The sequence below is a fragment of the Hemitrygon akajei genome, chromosome 3 (assembly GCF_048418815.1).
Source record: "Hemitrygon akajei chromosome 3, sHemAka1.3, whole genome shotgun sequence".
Lineage (NCBI taxonomy): Eukaryota > Metazoa > Chordata > Chondrichthyes > Myliobatiformes > Dasyatidae > Hemitrygon > Hemitrygon akajei.
In genome coordinates this window covers 85,341,856-85,364,400 of record NC_133126.1, presented here as the reverse complement: position 1 = coordinate 85,364,400, position 22,545 = coordinate 85,341,856, and the positions used below count along the sequence as shown (strand labels likewise).

Genomic DNA, 22,545 nt, shown 5'->3' with positions numbered 1-22,545 from the left:
TGGACAGGTTGTCAGGTAACTCATTCTATGCAGGTTGAACTGGATGGGTTAGTTTCTCTTGTGCCAATCAAAGACTAGCATTAACCACAAATCAGGACCAGCCGCCTACTCCCATGGGAGCCCTGTGACTCATCTTTCACTTGTAAGTTTTTATAGGTTTCCATTCTTCAGGCTGTCCCTGGGAGCAAGGGAAGAGGAGTGGGGGAAGGGTAGAGTTAGATACGTGATAGGCTTCCACTGCAATTATGCAAAGCACCTCAGTGACATTGCCCTGGCAACCAAGGTGAGGCCAATAACAAAAGTGAGCAAGCAGATCAAAGAGCAGAGATGATGAACAATCCTTCTGTTTGATTATGGCTCTCTGACATTTCCAATGAATACCGATTAAAGCATCAGGGAGTGCAGATCTTACAAAATCTCTCATGGTCCCAGAACACATCTACATAATCAGCAAAGCTCATCAACATTTCTGCTTTCTGAGAAGGCTTATGAGAGCTGAACTGTGACATCAATACTCACGTCTTTCTACAGATGTGTAGTAAAAAGCATTACAACATGCATGATATGGAAACGGAACTGGACCAGACAAGGCCGCTCTACAACAGGTATTCAAAACTGCCCAACACATCTCCAGCACCAGCCTAATCACCATCAAGGACTTAAGTACAGAAAGGTGCTGGAAAAGGGCCAGTAACATCATGGAGGATCACGCCTACCCTGCTCCTGGACTGTTTGTCCCACAGTCGTCAGAGTGGAGGCTATGTAGCCTCCATGCCAAGACCACCAGACTCAAAACAGTTACTTTCCCCAAGCAGTATAGCTGATTAACACCTCCACCCACACTACTTTATAATTTCCTGTCAGAGGCATCTTATGTACAGACACTCATGCGCCGAGCATCACTTTATGGACACACAATCAATTTATGTATATAAGCTACCTTATGCATGTATATTGATAGTGTTTTTGTTATTGTGTTCTTTATCTTATTGTGTTTATGTATTTAGAAATACAGCATCAGATCCAGAGTAACAATTATTTCATTCTCCTTTACATTTGCGTACTGCAAATTACATTAAACAATCTTGAACCGAAGCTGCAATTCGCCACAAATGATTTCCCCACAACCTGATGTCAGCAGGTTTCTAGGAATTCCAACTTTGATTTTGTTTTCCTGCTGAATTAAGACAAAGTCCATCAAGTTACACAGAAATCTGAACCCTGGAATCAAATTTCTCTGCAGTTTATTCACAAGCATCTGTTAATTTGTTTACAAAATCAACTGATATTTAGACTGTCTCCTTCACATAGGGAACCAATGTCCAGAGCACATCATGCAGAGTTAAGTTTGTCACAAGGGGCATTTACATCCAGGGACTGACGTAGTCACAAAACACAGAAGCAGGCTCTTAGGCCGACCGATGACCATCAAGCTGTTAGGTACACTAATCCTTCACAAATCCAGTTTAATTCTCCCCATCTTCCTCCCAAACTCTGCGCAGATTCGACCACTCATTGGTTAAGCAATTGTGCAGATATTATACAGCCAGGGAAACTGGAGTTTATCCACTTTGAAAGGAAGGTCTCAGAGGGTTGTGGGTTTTTGGAACTCACTTCCTTAAACAGCAGCGGATTGAGTCCTTGAATATTGTTAAGGCAGAGGAAGGCAAGGGGATGAAAGGAAATGACAGATAGACAGGTATGCGGTGTTGAAGACACAGTCATATCAACCGCAATCTTATTAAATATCAGAACAGGGTTGAGGGGCTGAACGGCCTCCTTCTGCTCCAACTCGCACAATCGTAACAAAAGAATACTGGTTAAGGAGACACAAAAGACAGCAGGTACTAGCATTTGAAGCAACAAACAACCTGCTGGAAAAACTCAGTGGGTCGAGCAGCATATATAAGGAAATGTGCAGTCGATGTTTCAGTCACAAAATGGAGAGAGATGACAAACGGCTGCAATAGACTGGGATCTTTGTATCTTCCTATATGAAGCACAAGGTTTGCACGTGGGTACAACGAGTATTTAGGAAGGCCAAAGGAATGGTGGCCCTTTTCCAAAAGGAATGAGGAATAAATATAGGGAATTCTTACGCCATCTATACAGTGCAGGTGAGTTAAATCTGAAGAAATGTGTGCAGTTTTAGTCTCCTTATTTCCTAAGAATTTCACTTGTAGTGACAATTCAAAGAAGTTTCACAGTTTGCTTCCAGACATGAAGGCATTGTCTTATGACAAAGAACTGACTAAGTTCGATCTACACTCACTGAATGATGAAGTTATTGAAATATTTAAGTTTCTGATGGGTATTTTTCTCATAAGGGAACCTGGAGCTAGAAGGCATAGTTTCAGGGTAGGGAGTTGTTCACTTAAGATAAAGATGTAGAGGATTTTTTTCTCTCAAAGGATCATAAATCTTAGGATGATGCTGAGGGAGGAAGTGTAGGGACAGTTGTTACGCCTCTTGCAGTTGGTCCAAACAGCCCTTGAGAGGCAGACATTCACATGCATATCCCTCCTTGCCTCATTTATTGAATCATGCACTTATGTGGCCTGGTCTACATCAGTGAGTCTGGGCGACCTCTTCACTGAGCCATTTGCCCAGCACCTACACACAGTTTACACTTGTTCCCACTCCACTACTCCCATCTGCTCTCTTCATCCCTTCACCTGTTCCCATGCTCCACTCTGCTCTCCCAGCAGACGCCAACATCTGCAGCCCTTTGTAGCATCCAGCTCTCGGTGCTATTCCCACCTACCTATCACATACCCCTCACTTGGATCCACCTATCACTTGTCAGCTCTTGATCCACCCCTTCCATTCACTTTTTCTAAAAAAAAAATGCTGGTTATCTCCACCCCTACCATCCATATATAGTCCAGATAAAAGGTCTCAATCTGAAATATAAATGATTTCCTTCCCCCCACAGTTGCTGCCCGGCCCACTAAGCTCCTCCTGCATCTTGTGTATGGCTTCTGGCTCAATCTGCCCATCGACTCCCCCTCACCAGGCTGCATCTATTGCCTGCCAATCTTTGCCGTAACCGTTCCTTATTTCTCTTTTGTACGGGTTATCTCTCCTCTCCACTTTGTCTTGATGTAGTTTCTCGGCCCGAACCATCAACTATCCTTCGGCCTCCGCCAATCCTGCCTGCCCACTGATTCCTTCCAGCAGTTTGGTTCAGGTTTACCAGCAGCACCACAGTGGGCCGTGAGCAAATAGGAATACAGACAAATTGTTGGACTTTATGTAATGTTTGGTTCACATCTTTACTGTTATGCTGTAGGTATTTCACTTATCAGTTCTGTAAGAGCTGTTTGTTCTGGTTTCAGCCTGCTTGGGTTATTGTTGAAGATAAGGGATGATGTGGAATGTGTGCCATCCAATTAGCGGGAGGTTTTCTTGGTGAGGGACAATAAGGTTGGTCTTGGGCTTTTGTTTGGAGGGGGATGGAGAGAGAAGACTTTGGGGAGAACTGGTGTAGCATACGATCTGGTGGGAGACCCGTTTGTTCGAGACGGATTGCGAGCGACCTTCGGAAGGTGGTGTGGCGTTCACGTTGACCGAGGGCCCAGCGCGTGAGTGACAGAGAAGTTCAAGATGAACTCCAACTTATGCATATTTGACTTTAATTAAAATGGGCCTTTTCTTTTTGTTATTCTTTACTAACTGTTTAGTTAAGATTCATAAATATAATTCCTTTATTCATATGCAGTGTACGGTCTGTTATTCGTGGCACTAATTTGGAACAGGGTAGCAAATTAAACAGCATCCACACAAACTGGGGTTTGGGATGGGGTGAGCCGTCTCCATTTCACCAGTTTGGCGGGACTTGAGGGTGTCTTCCCGAGACTTGCGCAGCCAAGGAAGCCGGGGTGTTCCATTTATTTTAGGAGTGTTGGGAGTACAAGAGTAAGGAAATCTTACTAAACAGTGAAACTCAGAAACACAGCAGCATTCTTGGCACCTAATAATGGTGCGAGTGCACAACCATCCCTCTCTCCTCATCGTCCTCAACACGGGAGCCCCTCGAGGGCTCTGTGCTGAGCCCATTGCTGTACACTCTCCTCATACATGACTGTATGGACTAACAGCCGAGTACTCACACAGCCAAGTTCACCAGTGACAAGACAGTGGTGGGGCTCATCAACAATGATGAGACGTCTTACAGAGAAGAGCTCGAGGCCTGGTGCCAAGTAACCTCTACCTTGTTGTCAACAAGACAAACAAGATGGTTATCGACTTCAGGAGAACTCGCACCAGTCACACACCCTTTTACATCAAAGGCACAGAAGTGGAAAAATAAACAGTTCCCAACTTGGGAGTGCATATCTGTATCACGTCTCATGGTCTCAGAACACATCCCGCACGATCAGGAAAGGTCAACAACACCTCTGAAGAAGCTGGACAGTGCACAGCTGTACTCGCGTCCTTCTACCAATGCGCAGTGGGGAGTATCCTAACATGCTACATCGCCGCACGGTACGGAAAATACACCGCGACGGATAGGAAGGCTCTGCAACGGGTAGTCTGAACCGCCCATCACATCACTGGCCTCAGCCTACCTACCATCAAGGTGCCAGATAAGAGCCTGTAACATCATGAAGGATTCCACCCACCCTTCTCAAGGACTGTGTGCCCCACTCCCATCAGGCCAGCAGCTATGCAACTTCCACACCAGGACCACCAAACTCAAAACCAGTTACTTTCCTCAAACTGAAAAGTTGATCAATATCTCTGTCCACTAACCTACCTGTCTACCACAAACACCTCCCCCACCAGTTCTTTAGCATTTCCTGTTACAGTCACCTTATGTACAGACACTCCTGCTCCTAGCATCAACTTTACCGATATACAATCAATCTGTGCATGTACACAAGATAGCTTATACACATCGTGCTTTCTTATTATTGTGTTTTTTTTGGCTACTTTGGATCCAGAGTAACAATTAGTTCATTCTCCTTTACAGTTGAGTACTGGATATGGCTTTAAACAATTTTAAACCTTGAATTTCTATCACTACCCAGTGCTTTGGTAAGACATGATCCTGAGTACCTGGTGCAATTTTAGCCTCCATACACAATGAAGAAAAACTTAAAACATTAGTTTGCTGGATCAATTCACAGGCTGAGGATTGTCCATGAGGACAGGTAAGGCAAGCTGAGCCAATGTTCATTGGAGTTGAGAACAGTGAGTGATGACCCCATCACACTCTGAATCCTGGAAGGCACAAAGCTTAATCTGTCCTTTGGCTGCATGGTTCCAAGGAGGGAGTACAGTCTCATTTGTTTACGAATGAAGTGAGGAAAGATTTCTTGACTCAGAGTATGGTAATTCTTTGAAATTATATACTGGGGGCTCTGGAGGATCCCTTAAGCATACAAGGCTGCCTTTTGGGCACAGAGTTCAGGCAGGAAAGTGGATGTTGGTCAGAAGACCAGAGCAAACTTAAACAATAGCGGAACAACATCCAAGGGGCTCACTGGTCAATCTTTATTCCTTAGGTTAGTGCACATCCAGGTCTTAGGAACCTGACCTGTTCTCTTTGAGAGCAATCCTACGTGCACCATAATTCTATATTTCCTTATACCAGAGGAGGCCATTCAGCCTATTAAGTCTATACTGACACAGAGCAATCATACTTCCCTAGTTTTCCCTGTGACCAATTCTCTCCAAATCTCATCAAGCACTCAAGATTCTACCCTTTACCATGGGCAACATACAATGACTGACTTACCCACTAACCTGCATGCCTTTGGGATGTGGGAGGAAACATACACAGTTGCAAGGAGACCCATGTAAACTCCACAGAGACATCATCACATGTCAGGATCAAACCCTAGTCACTGGACAATAGACAATAGGTGCAGGAGTAGGCCATTCAACCCTTCGAGCTAGCACCACCAATCACTGTGATCATGGCTGATCATCCACAATCAATACCCCATTCCTGCCTTCTCCCCATATCCCTTGACTCCACTGTCTTTAAGAGCTGTATCTAACTCTTTCTTGAAAGCACCCAGAGAATTGGCCTCCACTGTCTTCTGAGGCAGAGCATTCCATAGATCCGCAAGTCTCTGGTGAAAGTTTTTCCTCAACTCTGTTCTAAACGGCCTACCCCTTATTCTTAAACTGTGGCCCCTGGTTCTGGACTCCCCCAACATCGGGAACATGTTTCCTGCCTCTAGCTTGTCCAATCCCTTAATAATCTTATATGTTTCAATCAGATCCCCTCTCATCCTGCTAAATTCCAGTGCATACAAGCCCAGTCACTCCAATCTTTCACCAAATGACAGACCTATGAGGCAACAGCTTTTCAGGCTGTGTCACTGTGCCAGCCAGCCACCCAAAAAGTGCAGCTGAGAGGGTGATACTCCCACAAACTCATTGTCCTTGTCCTCTTTGGTGGTCAAGGTTATGGTATGGGAGATGCTGTGTTGTTGAATCAAGTAATTCCAGTCCATTTTGTTTATGGTGCACACTAGAAGCAGATCGTGTCAGAGCAACTCCAGCAATGATTATCCTGGATATCAAGGCAATGAGGACAGAGTGGGATTTGAAACCCTACTCTGATTTGAATGGCATTGTTAAATAATGCCAAAACAATTGGGAATGACTTGGACACCAGACAGAGCAGCAGTGGGGATGGGCTACGAGGGTGAAGGACATTAGGGTGAGCAAGAGAGGCTGAGAGATACAGGAGAAACTGTGGGGTTGGTGTGGTATTGGGGTTGAGGTCAATGGGGAGAGGATTGGCACTGTTGGTTAATGATAACAGAGGCAATGTGGTTCAGAAAGTGTTTCAAGCAAAATTCTATTGGACTCCATGGATAGATCAGAGCTGTCACATGCTTGGAGGCTCATCTGAGACAAAGGGAAAGATAGGAGCATGGACTGCAGAAGATATTGAAATGATGAGCTTGGTGAGGCAGGGTTGAAGAGAAGCCTTTCTGGTAATATTTCAATTCATTCTGCAGGGCAATCCATTTTCTCTCCCGTCTTTATCTCATCAAAACAACTGATAACTTCAATTCTGCATGCATAATAAGATGCAAAATGTTTTGGAAATAACTGCAGGAAAAGAATTAATGGGTAAACATAGAAGTCAATATCACTTGGACATTACAGTTTCAAACAGAAACCAATGAAACCCTTGTCTGCAGGCAGCAAATCACCAATGCATATTCATTGAGGAGATTTCTCTTCTTTTTGGACACTTACCGTTATCTTCACTGAAGGATCTCCCTGGATAAGTTCCCAATCAAAACTGTTAATACTATAGTCATCTCTGCTCTCCAGCCCACTTAGAGTTACTTCCTCATTTGGCTGTACAATTCGGTCTCTTCCTGCTTTTGCCACTGGAAGTCTGTCACCTGTAAAAGAGATTAAAAACATGAAGATCAGTAGGACTGGGTAAAAGAGACACAATGTGTCATATTTTATTAATGTTTAAAATATTCATACAGACACAATATATGACAGTAATGACATGGGGATGCTCGATCATGCCAGCTTCTTGACAGGTAAATAGTTCATTCCCTGCGACAGAGTATACTATATTGTGTCTGAAGAGGGAATTGGTTCAAATATTCACCTGGGCTTTTGGTTAGAGTGTCTTTCTTCACAAAAGAAATGAGCCTCGAAAGAACTGGTTGTCCATTACATGATCCCTCAATCTGTCCGGACTAGGTTTATTGTGTCTTACTAGGATATATACTCTTGCGAGCTTACTTCTCATTTGTCTCGATGCCTCTACTCAGACAACACTAAAATAAACCTTACACGGTCTCCTTCTGTGAAGCATTATTTGTTGGGTCCTTGAACATCCTAGTTTGGATTTCTTTTCATAACCTACAAGCCGATCTTGCTACACTTTCATTACTATGTTCCCACATTATCTGGTCTTTTCTACTTGGTGTGTGCAGTCCTATTGAACTTCACTGAAAAGCCTTAAAGTAACTAAATAAAAGGCTGCGTAATAAAAACTCCAGCACTGAAACCCATGCGTGGCCCAGAACCTTGAACTTGTGTAGTGTCAAAGCAGTTGGCACAAAGGTAAACACACAAAGGACATCGAACTTGTTCCCACAGAATCAACAATTGCAGGGGTGTAATTGTGCAGTACAAGACCCTTCCTGCCAATTAGTCATACTGGCCATCACTGTTGAACAGGTTTCATCTTCAAAAGACAGAGAGAGTACGTGGGAGGGTGGTAGAACATTGGGATTCCCCAAAGATTGGACTAATCCCAATACTCCACCCACTACCACTAAGACTTCTTCCCATATTGTTAAGGAATAATTATTTGTTAACGTAACAGAAACAATTATAAGTTTCTCAGTTGTCTGATTTGAATGGTCTAATAGTTTTAACCCTGCCTCATTTGGTAGAACTTTTACTTTTGAGTCAAAAGTTCTTGGTTCAAAGTCTTAAATCAGACTTGTTGACATAATCAAATTGATATTCACATGATAGTACTGAGGGAGTGCTACAGGATTGCTGGGGTTGCTTTTGGGCGAGACAGGCAAATCATACTCAGATGATATTCTGAGGCGATCCTCAGACCCGAACAGAAAATTATCGGAGTTCTCTCCCAGTACACTGACCAGGAATAACCCTCTTACTAATAAACCCTCAAACAGAAGGCCTTTTCATTAATCACAGAGTTCTTTCAAGCATACAATGCCTCGTAATAGTGACCTTACTTCAAAGATAATTCATTAGAAATAGGAGGCTAAGCACCTCATTAATAATGCTCCAGCAATAAGATTGAAGTTAATTATTGGTCAAGCCCATTTTCTTGTTGGCTCCGCAACCCTTCCTACTTCCCCGGGTATATAACCCTACACAACCTCGCAAAGAAAAAGAGTAGAAAAGATTCACAATCCTGAGTGAAAATAACTTCTCATCTCATCTTAGAGCACCCAACTTCAGCTCTGGACTGACAAGGTCAGGGAAGTGGAGCTGGTGCTGGATGTACTCAGGGCCATCTGGGAGGCTGAAAACCTCACAGATAAAACTTTTACTGAAGGGTTCACATCAAGGGTATGGACTTCAGATAGCAGACAGATGACTACTTGAAAAAGTAAGGGGAGTAAGCAGTTAGTATAGGGTTCCCCTGAGGCATTCCCCTCAGCAACAGGTACATCCCTTTGGTTACTATCTTGGGGGGAGGCGGGGGGACGGGAATGACCTATCAGGGCACAGCAGCAGCAGCCAGGCCACTGATATTATGGCCAGCTCTCACGCTCAGCAAGGAAGGGTATAAAGCCAGGAAGCGTGAAAGTGACAGTTGATATTGAGAGGTAAGTATAGCAGATTCTGTGGCCACAAAAGGGAAGCCAGGATGGTGCGTTGCCTCCCAGGTGCAGGGGTCCAGGATGTAGTAGGGCAGCTACACCAGGTTCTCAAGAGGGAGAGCAAGAAGCCAGAGGTTGAGGTGTACATTGGCACCAATGACAGGGGTAGAAAGGGTAGGGTAAGGAGTTAGGAAAGATGCTGAAGAGCAGGACCTCCAAGGTAATAATCTCTGGATTACTCCCAGTATAGGTAGGTTAGCCAGCCTTCAGTGGTTGGGAAAAAGTTGGAGTCCATTATTAAGGATGAAGTTTCGGGGTTCTTGTAGGGACCTGATAAAGTAGGCCAAAGTCAGTATGGTTTCCTCAAGGGGAAATCTTGCCTGACAAATCTGTTGGAATTCTTTGAGAAAAGAACAGGCAGGATAGAATAAGGAGACTCAGTGGATGTTGCTTACTTGGATTTTCAGAAGACCTTTGGCAACGTGCCATACAGGAGGCTGTTTATTACAGGAAAGACACTAGCATAGATAGAGCATTGATTAATTGGTAGGAGGCAAAGAGTGTGAATAAAGGGTTCTCTTCTGGTTAGTTGCTGGTGACAAGGAGTGTTCCGCAGGATTCGGTATCGGACTCCTTCTTTTCTCATTATACAGTAGGTCGACGGAATGACAGATGACAGAATTGATGGCTTTGTGGCCACGTTTGCAGACGGTACAAAGATAGGTTAAGGAGCAGGTGGTGTTGAGGTAGCAGCAACATCACAGAAAGAATTAGACAGACTGGGAGAATGGGTAAAGAAATGGCAGATTGAATATAGTGTAGGGAGGTTGTATTCTCAAGCACTTTCGTATAAGGAATAAAGACAGACTATTTTCTAAATGGGGGACAATTCAAAAATCAGAAGTGCAAAGGGATTTGGGAGTCCCTGTGCAGGATTACCTAAAGGTTAACTTGCAGGTGAGTCAGTGGTAAGGAAGTTAAATGCAAAGTCAACTTTTATTTTGAGGGGACTAGAATATGAGAGCAGGAGTGTGTTGCTGAGGTTTTATGTGACATTGATCCCACTGCACCTGGATTATTATGAGCATTTTTGGGCCCGTATCTGTCATTGGAGATAGTCCAGAGGAAATTCAAAAGTATTATTTTAGCAAAGAAAGGGTTAATGTATGAGGAGTGTTTGGTGACTCTGGGCTTGTAATCACTGGAATTTACAAGAATGAGAGTGGAATCTCACTGAAACCTATTAAATAATGAAAGGCTCTGATAGAGTGGATGTGGAGAGGTTGTTTCCTATAGCAGGTGAGTCTAGCGGAGGGCACAGACTCAGAACTCAAGGACGTCCACTTAGAACTGAGGTGAGGAGGAATTTGTTTAGCTAGAGAAGTCGAATCAGTGGAATTCATTGCTCTGGATGGCTGTGGAGGCCAAATAATTGTGTATCTTTAAAGTGGATGTTGACAGGTTCTTGATTAGTCAGGCGTCAAAGTTTACTGGGAGAAGCCAGGAAAATGGGGTTCAGAGGAAAAATAAATCAGCCAGGATTGAACAGCGGAGCAGACTCAATTGACTGAGTGGTCTTATTCTGCTCCTATGTCTTACTCGCCAACTATGAAAATGTACCCATTTGCCAGCCAGTGGAAGCAGCTTCCCTGCGTCTACACTGACAATCTCTCTCAGGTTCTTAAATGTTCGCATGGGGTCACTCTCATTCAGTTCAACTTCAGTGAACCCATCCCACTCAATACAGCTCATTCTAGAAATCAATCTCATGAACTTTTGCGGTATCATTTTCAAGGAACGTAGTAATCTTCCTTGGAAGGATGCGTAGACTGGCTGTAATGCACTATACAAATCTCTCACAAATGTTTTTTTCTTGATTTGCAAATCAATTGGGCAATAGTTACCCGACCATTGAGCAGCAATCTTAACAGAAGAGGTGTATAAACTCATGACAGCTATAGAGAGGGTTAATGAACTCAGTCTTTTTATCAGGATTAGGGAATCAAGATCTAGAGGGCAACACACACAAAAGAAGAAGACTTCTCCATATAGATGCTGCCTGGCCTGATGCGTTCCACCAGCATTTTGTGTGTGTTGCTTGAATTTCCAGCATCTGCAGATTTCCTTGTGTTTGCGTTTTTGAAGATCTAGAGGGCAGATGTTTAAGATGAGAGGGGAAAGATTTAGAAGAATGAGGCAACACTTTAGCACAGCAGTTAGCAAAACACCATTATAGCTCTGGCAACCTAGGTTAAATTCCCGCTGCTCTCTGTAAGCAGTTTGTACGCTCTCTCCGTAACCATGTGTGTTTCCTCTGGGTGCTCCAGTTATGTCTCACATTTCAAAGACGTATGGGTTAGTAGTGTAATTGGTCACAAGGGTGCAATTGCGCTAGAAAAGGCCTGAAGCTTTTATTTTACCTATGTGGTAGCTCTGAAGTTCAGGGGTTCCCCAACCATATTATGCTATGGACCGTAACTTACCATTAACCGAGAGGCTCGTGCTGCATATAAATAAATAAATAAATAAATAAATGAAAGAAAAAGGATCTGAGAAGCAACTCCTTTAACACAAGGAGTTTATATGTAATGTGCTATCAAAGGAATTGGTTGATACAAGTTTAAAAGATAATTGGAGAGGTACATGGATTGGAAAGGTTTGGAAGATTATGGGCCAAATGCCAGTGAATGGGTGGGTGTCTTTGTTGACATAGACCAGCTAGGCTAAAGTGCTTGGTTTCATGCTGTACAATGCTATGATTCTAAGAGCTTTTTCAGGAAGTCTTCTACTCACTCTTACATGGATTATGTAAATCTCCAATTCATTCTCGGGTTATTATCAAGTTAACTGGGCTTCACTGGCGTTTCATTAATATCCTGCAGCTAGATTGTGATTCAATCTCATCAGTATCTTTTGTCATCAAATCTAAACTCAATTTCAAGGCTCCCCCCGGCCAGCATCCCATCACTTACACTCCAATGACGCTAACATTCTGTTGCCCAGATCCCATTTAGCCAGCACTTAGATTGGCTCCCAATCTCCAATACTGAAAGTCACATCCTCACATGAAAACCCTGAACTCCCTCTCCTTCCCAACATCTCCTCTTGACCTACGTCCAGGAAACCAACAGCAGAATGCTTCAATTGAAATGGGAACATCAGTGGAGTAATAATGACAAACAAATGCAGGAAAACAACACATTATCTCTGCTCAGATTACTGTGCTTCAGCAGACCCCTGCTTCCTACGACAGCCAAAAGCTCCAGGCAACGGGAATTGTCCACTTTTCTGATATGTTTTAGACTGCTTCCCCAAATGCATCTGCCCTACTAGCACTCAAGTCAGCTGTCTGGGTTCTGGTTCTTCCCCTAAACTCTGTATTCTCTCTTCCTCCCTTTGCCCTCACACCTGAAGACACACCTTAAAACATCTCTTTGATAAAGTGGTTGATAAGCTTCGTACCTACACAGTGGTGGCATCCGTTGGTCTCGAGAGACCATGGAACTGCGCCTGGAGTTTCCAGGGCGCAGGCCTGGGCAGGGTTGTATGGGAGACCGGCAGTTGCCCAAGCTGCAGGCCTTCCCCTCTCCACGCCACCGATGTTGTCCAAGGGAAGGGCACTAGGACCATTGCAGCTTGGCACCGGTGACATCGCAGAGCAATGTGTTGTTAAGTGCCTTGCTCAAGGACACAAACACGCTGCCTCAGCTGAGGCTCGAACCAGTGACCTTCAGGTTACTAGTCTGATGCCTTGCCCACTAGGCCACGCGCCAACACCATACCTACACAGCACAGCATTAAATTCTAATTATGCCCCTGCATATTTCTCCTGAGAGTAGTAGTAGGTCAAGGACAATACATAAACACAAATTTGTAATCCAGCCTCACAGGTGGTGAATTGGGAGTAGGTTATAGCAGTGGAGCAGTTTCGGTTATACAGCATGGAAACAGGCTCTTTCCCCCAACTCATCCATGTCAACCAACTGTGTTGCAGTGGGCTAGTTACATCTGTCTGTGTTGGGCCAAAGTGCTCTAAACTTCTTTAATCCATGCACTTATCTAGAGAGCTCTTAATCATTGCTGATATGCCCATTTTAACCATGACTGATGGCTGCTTATTCCAAAGGTATATCACCTATTGCGTGAAAAAGCTGCCCCTGCTGTCCTTTTCAAACCTAGGTCTCCTGTTTTTAGTGTCTTCAACCTGGGAAAAAGACTACAGTACATGTTTTTTCTCCATGAACTTACATACTTCTATCAATCTCTTTCCTTCTGGGGTAGGAAGTCCTAGTTTGAATGCTCCTCAGACAGGATGAAGAGATCAATACTCCCCAATGCCATTCGGCTTTACAATTCAACCGCCAGGAGTAAGATATGTTAAAGTGCCGGGGTTAGGACTCAATGTATTTAAGTAAACTACTTAAGAACTTTTTAAAAGCTATTATTAATGCTTTTTGAGAGGGTGATTTTAGATGCATATCATATTTTTACTGAGTTATGTATTGTATGTAATTAGTTTTGCTACAGTAAGTGTATGGGACATTGGAAAAAATGTTGAATTTCCCCATGGGGATGAATAAAGTATCTATCTATCTATCTATCTATCTAGTTTGTAACTCAAGTCCCCAATTCTAGGCAACGTTCTTGTAAATCTTTTCTGCACTCTTTCTAGTTTAATAACATATTTCCTATAAGAGGGTGACCAGGTATTCGAGCTGCACTCACCAGCATCTTACGCAATTGCAACACAACTTCCCAACTCCCATGCTTAGTTGAATCACAAGTGACTGCAGATGCTGGAATCAGGAGCAGATTAACAAATTCCAGCAACAGATACTGCTTAAGCCGCTGAGTTCTTCCAGAAGACAGTTTGTTGCTCCTATACTCAATACACTTATAGATGAAGGTTAGCATGTCAAATGCATTCTTCTCCACACTCTTTACCTGAGAAGCCGTTTTCAGTGAACTATACACTTGCTTTCCTAAGGTACCTCTGTTCCATAAAACTTCCCAGGACCCTATTACTCACTATACAAGTCCTAAACTGGTCTGATCTCCTCAAATGCAATATCTCACATTTATCTGGATCAAAAGCCTTTTGCCAGACCAAAGCCCACATACCTAGCTGATCATCATCCACTGTAATTTTTCATAACCTTCAACCACACTATCTACAATTTTAGTATTATACACATGCCTTCTATATTCACATCCAAATGATTTATATAAATTACTTGCACCAAAGATTTCAGCACAGACCCTTGTGCCACGCCACTAAACACTGGCCTCCAGTCTGAGAAACACCCCTTGACCAACACCCTTCTAATGAATCCAATTACGTACCCACAATTCAGTACCTCCCCTGGAACCCATGTGATGTAACCTTCCAGACTTCTCTGCCAAGAGGGGCCTTATTAAAGTTCATATAAGCAACATCCACTGTCCAAACCTCATTTAAGGTCTTCATTATTTCCCTGAAGAATTCCAAGAAATTTGCTAGATATGACTTCTCACGCACAACGCCATGCTGACTATCCTGAATCAGACTCTGTCTCTCTGAATGTTGGTAGATCCTGTCCTTCAGAATCCCCTGCAGCACTTACCCACCATCAACGTCGATGTCTACAGTTCCCCGATGTTGTTTTTATTACATATTTTAGACAATTGTGCTACATTATCACTTTCCAGTCTTCTGGAACATCTCCTGTGACCAGAGATTAAGTAAATATTTCTGCAAGGGCCTCCACAATTTCTTCTCTGGGTTCCCGCAATGTCTCTGAATGCACTAGGTTAGGCCCAGGGGATTTATCCACTTTAATGCACTTCCTGGCTTCCAAAAACTCCTCTCTGCTAATTCACACGTGCTCCAAAATAACATCCCTCTTTTCCCCTCATTTCAGAGGATGAACCCTTTCGAACCTTAATGCACCCCAGATCACCAAAGCTCCCGGAGGAGGGAAAGATGTGTCTTCAATAGCTGTGTTTGCAAGACTAAGTCAATAACTTAAGTGACTAATCTGACAAATGAATACCACTTACAAGGTTATCTCATCTTTAAATATTGCTAGATCCTGAAGAACAAATATTTTCTTGGCAGCAGTTTGCAGTGCCTATCGTGGCTATGTCAGATTATCAGACGGGAAAAGTCAGACCAACATGCCTCACTATTTGCATTCTGATTAACAAAATCACTGCTTGGAGTGTGGTGTCTTAACCTACAATTTTTGAGGTACTGAAGAGAGAATGCAGATTGCAAAAACATTTATCATACAAAGGGTGTAGCCAGCAATAACCATCTAGTTTCACTTGTAAAATTAAGAGGTCAGCAGCAGGCCGATACTCCATTTATCACAGAAGTCATTGTTGGGTTCAGTGCTTCTGCATTCTCTCACACTAAATGCACTGCACCCTTTGCCATAATGCACAGAGCATCAAAACTAGTAAGTTGGAATGAACATATTGAAACAGAGCTAATAACAATATAATTGCACCATACAATCACAGAAATTTCCTAGTTTGATTTCACTTCAGCTAACATGTCCTATGACAGTTGCCCCTTGTGTGCAGTGTATAGCCTAGCTCCACAATGCACAAACAGCCCAGTGCAAAAGGTAATAAATCAAATACCAGGTTAACAGATCACACTTCTATCACGTCTCCTCTCAGCCACCAACATTCCAAAAAAAGTTATCCCAGTTTTCCAACTTCTCCTTATTGCTAATAACCTCAAATCCAGACGGTACCCTGGGTGAACCTCTTCTGCACCCTCTCCAAAGTCTTGACATCTTTCCTGTAATGGAAGACCACAACTGAATGTGGCCGAACTGAGGTTTTAAACATCTACAACATGACTTCCTGAACCTTATACTCAATGCCCTGACCAATGAAGGCAAGCATGCCATTGAACCTACCAATGCTGCTGCTTTCAGGAAGCTATGAACTTCAGGACCTCTTCATACATCAATGCTCTTAAGGGTCCTGCAATTTCCCCCTCACATTTGTCCCAATCCCCCCACCTCCCCAAGTACAACCCTCATAATTGTCCACATTAATCTCCATTTGCCATTTCTCCATCCATATCTGTAACTGATCTATATCCTTGGACAATCTTCACTGCTCACAACTCTGCTAAACTTGTTAAGCAGCCCACCTACATTTCTAGCCAACTCATTTATATACAGTAGTGTGCAAAAGTCTGTACATAGAACTAGGGTGTCTCAGTCTTTTGCACAATGCTATATATTATGCCATTCCAGTTACCAAATAACTGTCAATAGAACTAAGTTAATACAAAATTAAATAATCTTATTTCTGTTTCCCAACCACTTTCCTACTGTAATCAATAATCACAAGATGTAATCTCTCCCATGCCTAGGCACAATTGAATCATCAACCCATACAGGGGACTCTGCCAATATGCAAAGTTATTTATGGAGCCAAGTCTTTGTCCAAGGTTTTCCAGGCAATAGTGGATGGAACCTCACAAATCGACCATCATTGTGCAACTGAGAAAATCTGTTGATTGTTGCAAGCACGGAAGAAGAAAATCTTCTGATTTCAAAGTTGGCGTTTGGGAGATTACAAGGAGGAAAGAAGATGCTGAAGGAAATCAAGCATAATTATTTGGAAAGATGGCAGTGGATCTTAGTTTTCAGGACAATGATAATAGTCCACAACCAGAAAAACAGTGGTCACTGCTGAAGCAAAAAAGTATTGTACATGTTGTAGAACTATGGTTCTTTCTAGGGAGGGTGCCGATTATTTCTAGAACCTTTGGCAGTATTCTAACAACTGCATCACTTGTTGAGATGGTTGTGTAGCAAGGAACACCAAGAGCAAATGATGAAGGTGAGAAAAGCTTCACTAGTGAAGATCTGCTTGTGCATTATAATACTACAAAGGAGTTAAAGTTGGATGTGACACATGCTATGGAGTAGCCTAAATAATAAACCAGCTGTGGATGAGGAGAAAGAGAGACCTATTGGTTTTGCTTCTCTTATCTTTGCCATGAAGACTAAAAAAAAATCTGCTGAAAGTCTGGAATGAAAACTGAAAATGTTGGAAACACTCGGCAGAGGTGAAATGGCATCTGTGAAAATGGGAATGGTTAATATTTCAAATCGAGGAGGTGGGATCTAGGCCTGAGAGTGGGGAATGAGCCAATATTTGGCAATTGATGGAATGGTCTTGGAGACCACTTAGTTGGCTTCTGTTGTAGGGATGCTACTGGAAATGTAAGAGACAAGATCTACTGTAACTTTAGTCAGCATGGTTTTGTGCATGGGAGATCATGTGTAACAAATCTTTTGGAGTTTTTCAATGTGATAACCAAGGGGATAGACAAAGATAAGGCAGCGGACATTGTCCAAATGGACTTTAATAAGGCCTTTAACAATGTCCCACATGGCAGTTATTAACCCTCAACCATCAGGTTCTTGAACCAAAAGGATAACTTTGCTCACTGCAACACTGAATGTCCCACAATCTATGGACTCACTTTCAAGGTCTCTTCATCTCACGTTCTGGATATTTTTTGTTTTTTAAAATTATTATTATTTTCTTAATTTCTGTTTTCTTTTCATATTTGCAGTTTGTTATCTTTTGCACATTTGGTATTTGTCTGTCTTTTGTGTGCAGTTTATGGCTATGTCCTGAATGCAGGTAACTGGAACTAGTATGGGGATGCCGTGGTTGTGCTGAAAGGCCTTTTTCTGTGCTGTATTACTCCATGGCTCTATAGGATATCTGGATCCTACAGCTGTTTGATTTTTGTTCCAGTTGCCAGTATCTGCAGTGTTTTGTGTCTCCATAAAACCAAACCTTCCTGTCACAAATAAGAGAAAATCTGCAGGTGCTGGAAATTCAAGCAACACACACAAAATGCTGGAGGAACTCAAGAGGCCAGGCAGCATCTATGGAAAAGAGTACAGGCAGCGTTTCAGGCTGAGATCTTTCAGCAGGACTGGAGGAATAAAGATGAGGAATTCAAGTTAGAAGGTGGGGGGAGGAGAGGGAGAAACACAGGTGATAGGTTAAACCGGGAGGAGGAGGGTCTACCGCCAGGACTTAAGAACTTTTTAAAAGCTATTATTAATGCTTTTTGAGATAGTGATTTAGATGCATATCATATTTTTTACTGAGTTAAGTATTGTATGTAATTAGTTTTGCTACAACAAGTGTATGGGACATTGGAAAAAAGTTGAATTTCCCCATGGGGATGAATAAAGTATCTATCTATCTATCTAAAGAGCTGGGCAGTTGATTGTTCAGAGAAATACAAGTGTGGAGATGGGGGATCTAACAGGAGAGGACAAAAGATCATGGAAGAAAGAAAGGGAAAGGAGCACCGGGGGAGGCAATAGGCAGGTATGGAGATAAGATGAGAGAGAGAAGAGGATGGGGAAAGTTGAAGGTAGGGGGGCCCCCATTAACAGAAGTTCAAAAAAAAATCGATGTTCATGCCATCAGATCGAAGGCTACCCAGACAGAATATAAGGTGGTGTTACTCCAACCTGAGTGTGGCCTCATCACGACAGTAGAGGAGGCCATGTACAGACACACTGGAATGGGAATGGAAAGTGGAATAACTGGAACAAGTATAGGATCGGAGAGAGTGACCTACGTTTGCCACTGATTGACCTTCCTTCTTGCCCCCTACTCCGAATTAAATCTTTACATTCTACAATTCCTATCACTAAACATAAAGAAGTGAAAAAGATGGAATCTAACTCCAATCTGTAATTACAGCGCAGGCAGGAACTTGTGTGACTGGGATAACATATCACCTTGTAGCTGCTGGCTCAATCAGTCCCCAACAGAAGTCCACAGACATGCTGTTATCAAGGATAGGAATCATTACTGGAATGATTGAGGAGCACAGTAATAATCAAATTCTGTTTGGGCACATCACTCAGCTGCCTGTAAAGGTAATACTCATCAGGTGATTCACACTACATGCTATGTACACATTGAGTATCCCATTTTAAAACAGTCCCACATCAGTATAACAGGTTCTCAGTAACAACCATGTTTACTTCCTGCCACACCCTTGAGTTGGCACAAAACCAAGGCTATTTTCAATAAACAGTGAGAAACCACTCAGACAAAACATCTTACTAGTGCCTTTCAAGCAGTGAAAGGTCCTGAGGAACTTCACAGCAGTGATTATCTAAAATTCAAGAAGATACAGGGAGAGTCAACTAATAATTGAGTTAGCGATCAAAGGAAGAAGTCAGTGTAGAGGGCTAAAGAGAGAACTCCAGGGCCTGGGATGTCAGAAGCACCGGTGTAACTGCCAAAGGTGCAGTAAATAAACTTAGAAATGTTTGTAGCCAGAAGTGGACACAAAGATCTTCAAGGGTTGCAGGTCTCCAAGACTTAGAGTTTTAAATTTGAAGCACTGCCATTCCTTAAGGGGAGATTGACAAATGGGACTTGCTGAGAAGCAATATTGCCAGCAAGTATTGTACCACGCAAATTCCTAATAGCTGAGACTGGCCAAATCCTATTGCTCTACATTGGCAAGATACTAGGGATTTCTGACTTGCACCTAAGAAAAAGATACCTTTGTGAAAGTACATTATCTTCATATAGTCCTCTGATGGTGGTGGAAGTGCAACATCTAACACAAGCATCTGCTCTGTCCTTCTTGTACTATCCTGCTTTCCCTTAAATGCTTCTCATCAAATTACTCATCATAGCCGCGTTCCCAGTTGGGGTTAGTGTGGAGAGAGTGGAGGGCAGTGGTCATCATAGCCAGCTTCATATTTCCTGTTACCTCTAGGAGAAGAAATTTACTGGATTAACTTTTGATACAATGTTTCGAATTTCTATATTATTGGAAATACTTTTGTATCTACCTGCCCTCACTCCTAATAATATAACAGAACCTAGAGCAAGTCTTTTTTTTCAGTCTCTTTGATAGTTTCAACCTCTGTGGCTCTTTCTCCCTTCTCCCAGTATAGAATAAAGCTAGGTCCAGCTCAAGTCTATTAACGACAGTTAGAACCTGCCAGCTCTGATAATTGCTCAACAATGGGCCAATGGAAAAGATCCAAAGCTGGCTCAAAAAAAAATTTCAGATGCAAACACCAAAGGACATGCAACATACAAGTGTAAATACACTCAAAGCTGTACCTTCTGATTGCATATATTATGGAGTAAAGAGAGTATGAGGTGTTATAATCATTAAGAATGAAAAGCACCCCATTCCTTCTCTAAGGTACATGAAAGATTCATCATGGAATTAAAAATAGGAGAATAGGTCACCTTGTATGATCCTCCCCTTAAAAGGGATCAGTTTTTCCTATAAGGTAATCAAAGCAGATGTTTACCACAAATAATATCTAGGCTTTGAGAACAGCTGGGATAAACTGTTTATGTCTCCTGAGTGCAGAAGATTGAAAACTGATCTAACTTTAAACTGCTGATGTCAATAGGATCAATAGAAATTACGTCCCTTTGTGGGTAAAATCTTCAAGTGAGCTGCTAATAGGGAAAAGGACCAACAGTTTGGGTAAAGAGACAGGCTGATAGGGACCTTTGAGGAGTTGCAGCAAGGTTTAGAAAGCAAATTTTGGAACTCCAATCCAGCAGATAGTCATTCAGCACGGAACCAGGCCTTTCAGCCCAACTGCTCCATACTGATCAAGATGGTCCAACCAAGCCAGTCCCAGTTCCCAACATTTGGCCCATAACCTTCTAAAACCTTTCCTTTCCATGTATCTACTCTATTGTCCTTTAAAAATTGTTATTGCAACTTCCTCAACCACATCCTATGGCAGCTCATTCAACGTACATTATCAGGTTTACTATCACCTGCATACCACCCTTTATGTTTAAACAAAAAGATGCCCTTCAAGTTCTGGTTAAAACTTTCTCCTTCACCTTAAATTATACCCTCTATTCTCTAACCCTGGGAAAAGACTATGTGCATTCACCCTAACTACACCTCTTGTGAGATTATGAGCTCACCCTAGAGGAAGACCGCCATGGACTCAGCTGACCATGTGACTTCAGTTGCCATGACATGGGTATGATTTCATTTTGCTACAGAGATAAGGCAATTGGAAATGTGGAAGAAGCCAGAATTGGAATGAGGGGGAAAAAAAATCAGGTTGTAGGACTGCAGGAGTTTACCAAGATAGAGGGGGAAGCTGTTGAATTATCTGCCAACAAGGATGACTTTACATACCAGGCTACAATAAGACAGAAGCCACTTTAGCACAAAGCACACAGGACAGAACAAGAGAGAGTATTAAAATATGCTTAGATTCTGTCTGTGACGTACCACCATAAACATTAATCAAATGGAATTTGAGCATTAGTACATTACTGATTGTAGAACTTGCTTCACAGCATTACACATAGTACACAAAGTACACTATTGCTAGTAAAACTGAATGCCATTTTATAGTACAATATAATTCTCACTGAATGTTCATTCATTGCAAAAAACTCTAAAATACATATTAAATGAGCAACACTATTTCTAAGGAACCCTGAAGCCTACAGAATGCATCTCACAAATCTGCAGAAAATGGACAAGGTTGAATTTTAAGCAGCATCTTAAAGAAAAAGGGAGCTTCTTAGAGGTTTAAGTGGTAAAGTTTTTTTTTCTTTGAGGTGAATGAAGGCTGTTGAATATGCTGAATACAGTTCTATGATTTCATGAACCAATGGCTGTCAACTGTGGAGAATACATAATTGGGAACATGCATGAGCCCCGATTTGGAGGAATATTATACTCTTGAGGGACTACTGGACTGCAGAAGGTTACAGAGATAGAAGAGGGTTAAGCTAACATCTCATTTGCTGTCAATTTTTATTTTTTTTATTTAAGGCATCTTTGCGACAGGGGCCACATTAACCAAATGGTAAGGGAGAATTGGAAGATCTGTATGGTGTGACTTGTCACCATTGCAAAAACTCATCAGCAGCACACTGATGATTGCAGAACTTGCTTTGCAAACTTTACAACCATATTTCTTATATCACAACATTGAACATTGTTAGGAAGTACACAATTTTCTGTGAAGAACTTCAGCAGCACCAAAAAGTTAGGACCTCTCTTGCATAATATTAAGAATCTCTCACTGAATTCTTGTTCATCAAATGCTCCCTATATGTTAACCATTTCATTCCCGGGATCATTCTCATGAACCTCCTCTGGACCATCTCCAGTGGCAGCACATCTTTTTCTAGATAAGCGGCCCAGACCGCTGAAAACATTCCAAGTGCA

At 42.4% G+C, this 22,545-nt stretch overlaps 1 protein-coding gene across 1 annotated transcript in view; it reads right to left on the bottom strand.

The window, feature by feature from the left end:
* LOC140725170 (kunitz-type protease inhibitor 1-like) overlaps positions 1 to 22,545 on the bottom strand; it is a 72,704-nt gene that overhangs the window by 30,035 nt on the left and 20,124 nt on the right. Inside the window, exon 3 of the mRNA XM_073040271.1 lies at positions 7,228 to 7,379. Coding sequence (XP_072896372.1) covers positions 7,228 to 7,379 — 152 coding nt within the window. The remainder of the gene's footprint in view (positions 1 to 7,227; positions 7,380 to 22,545) is intronic.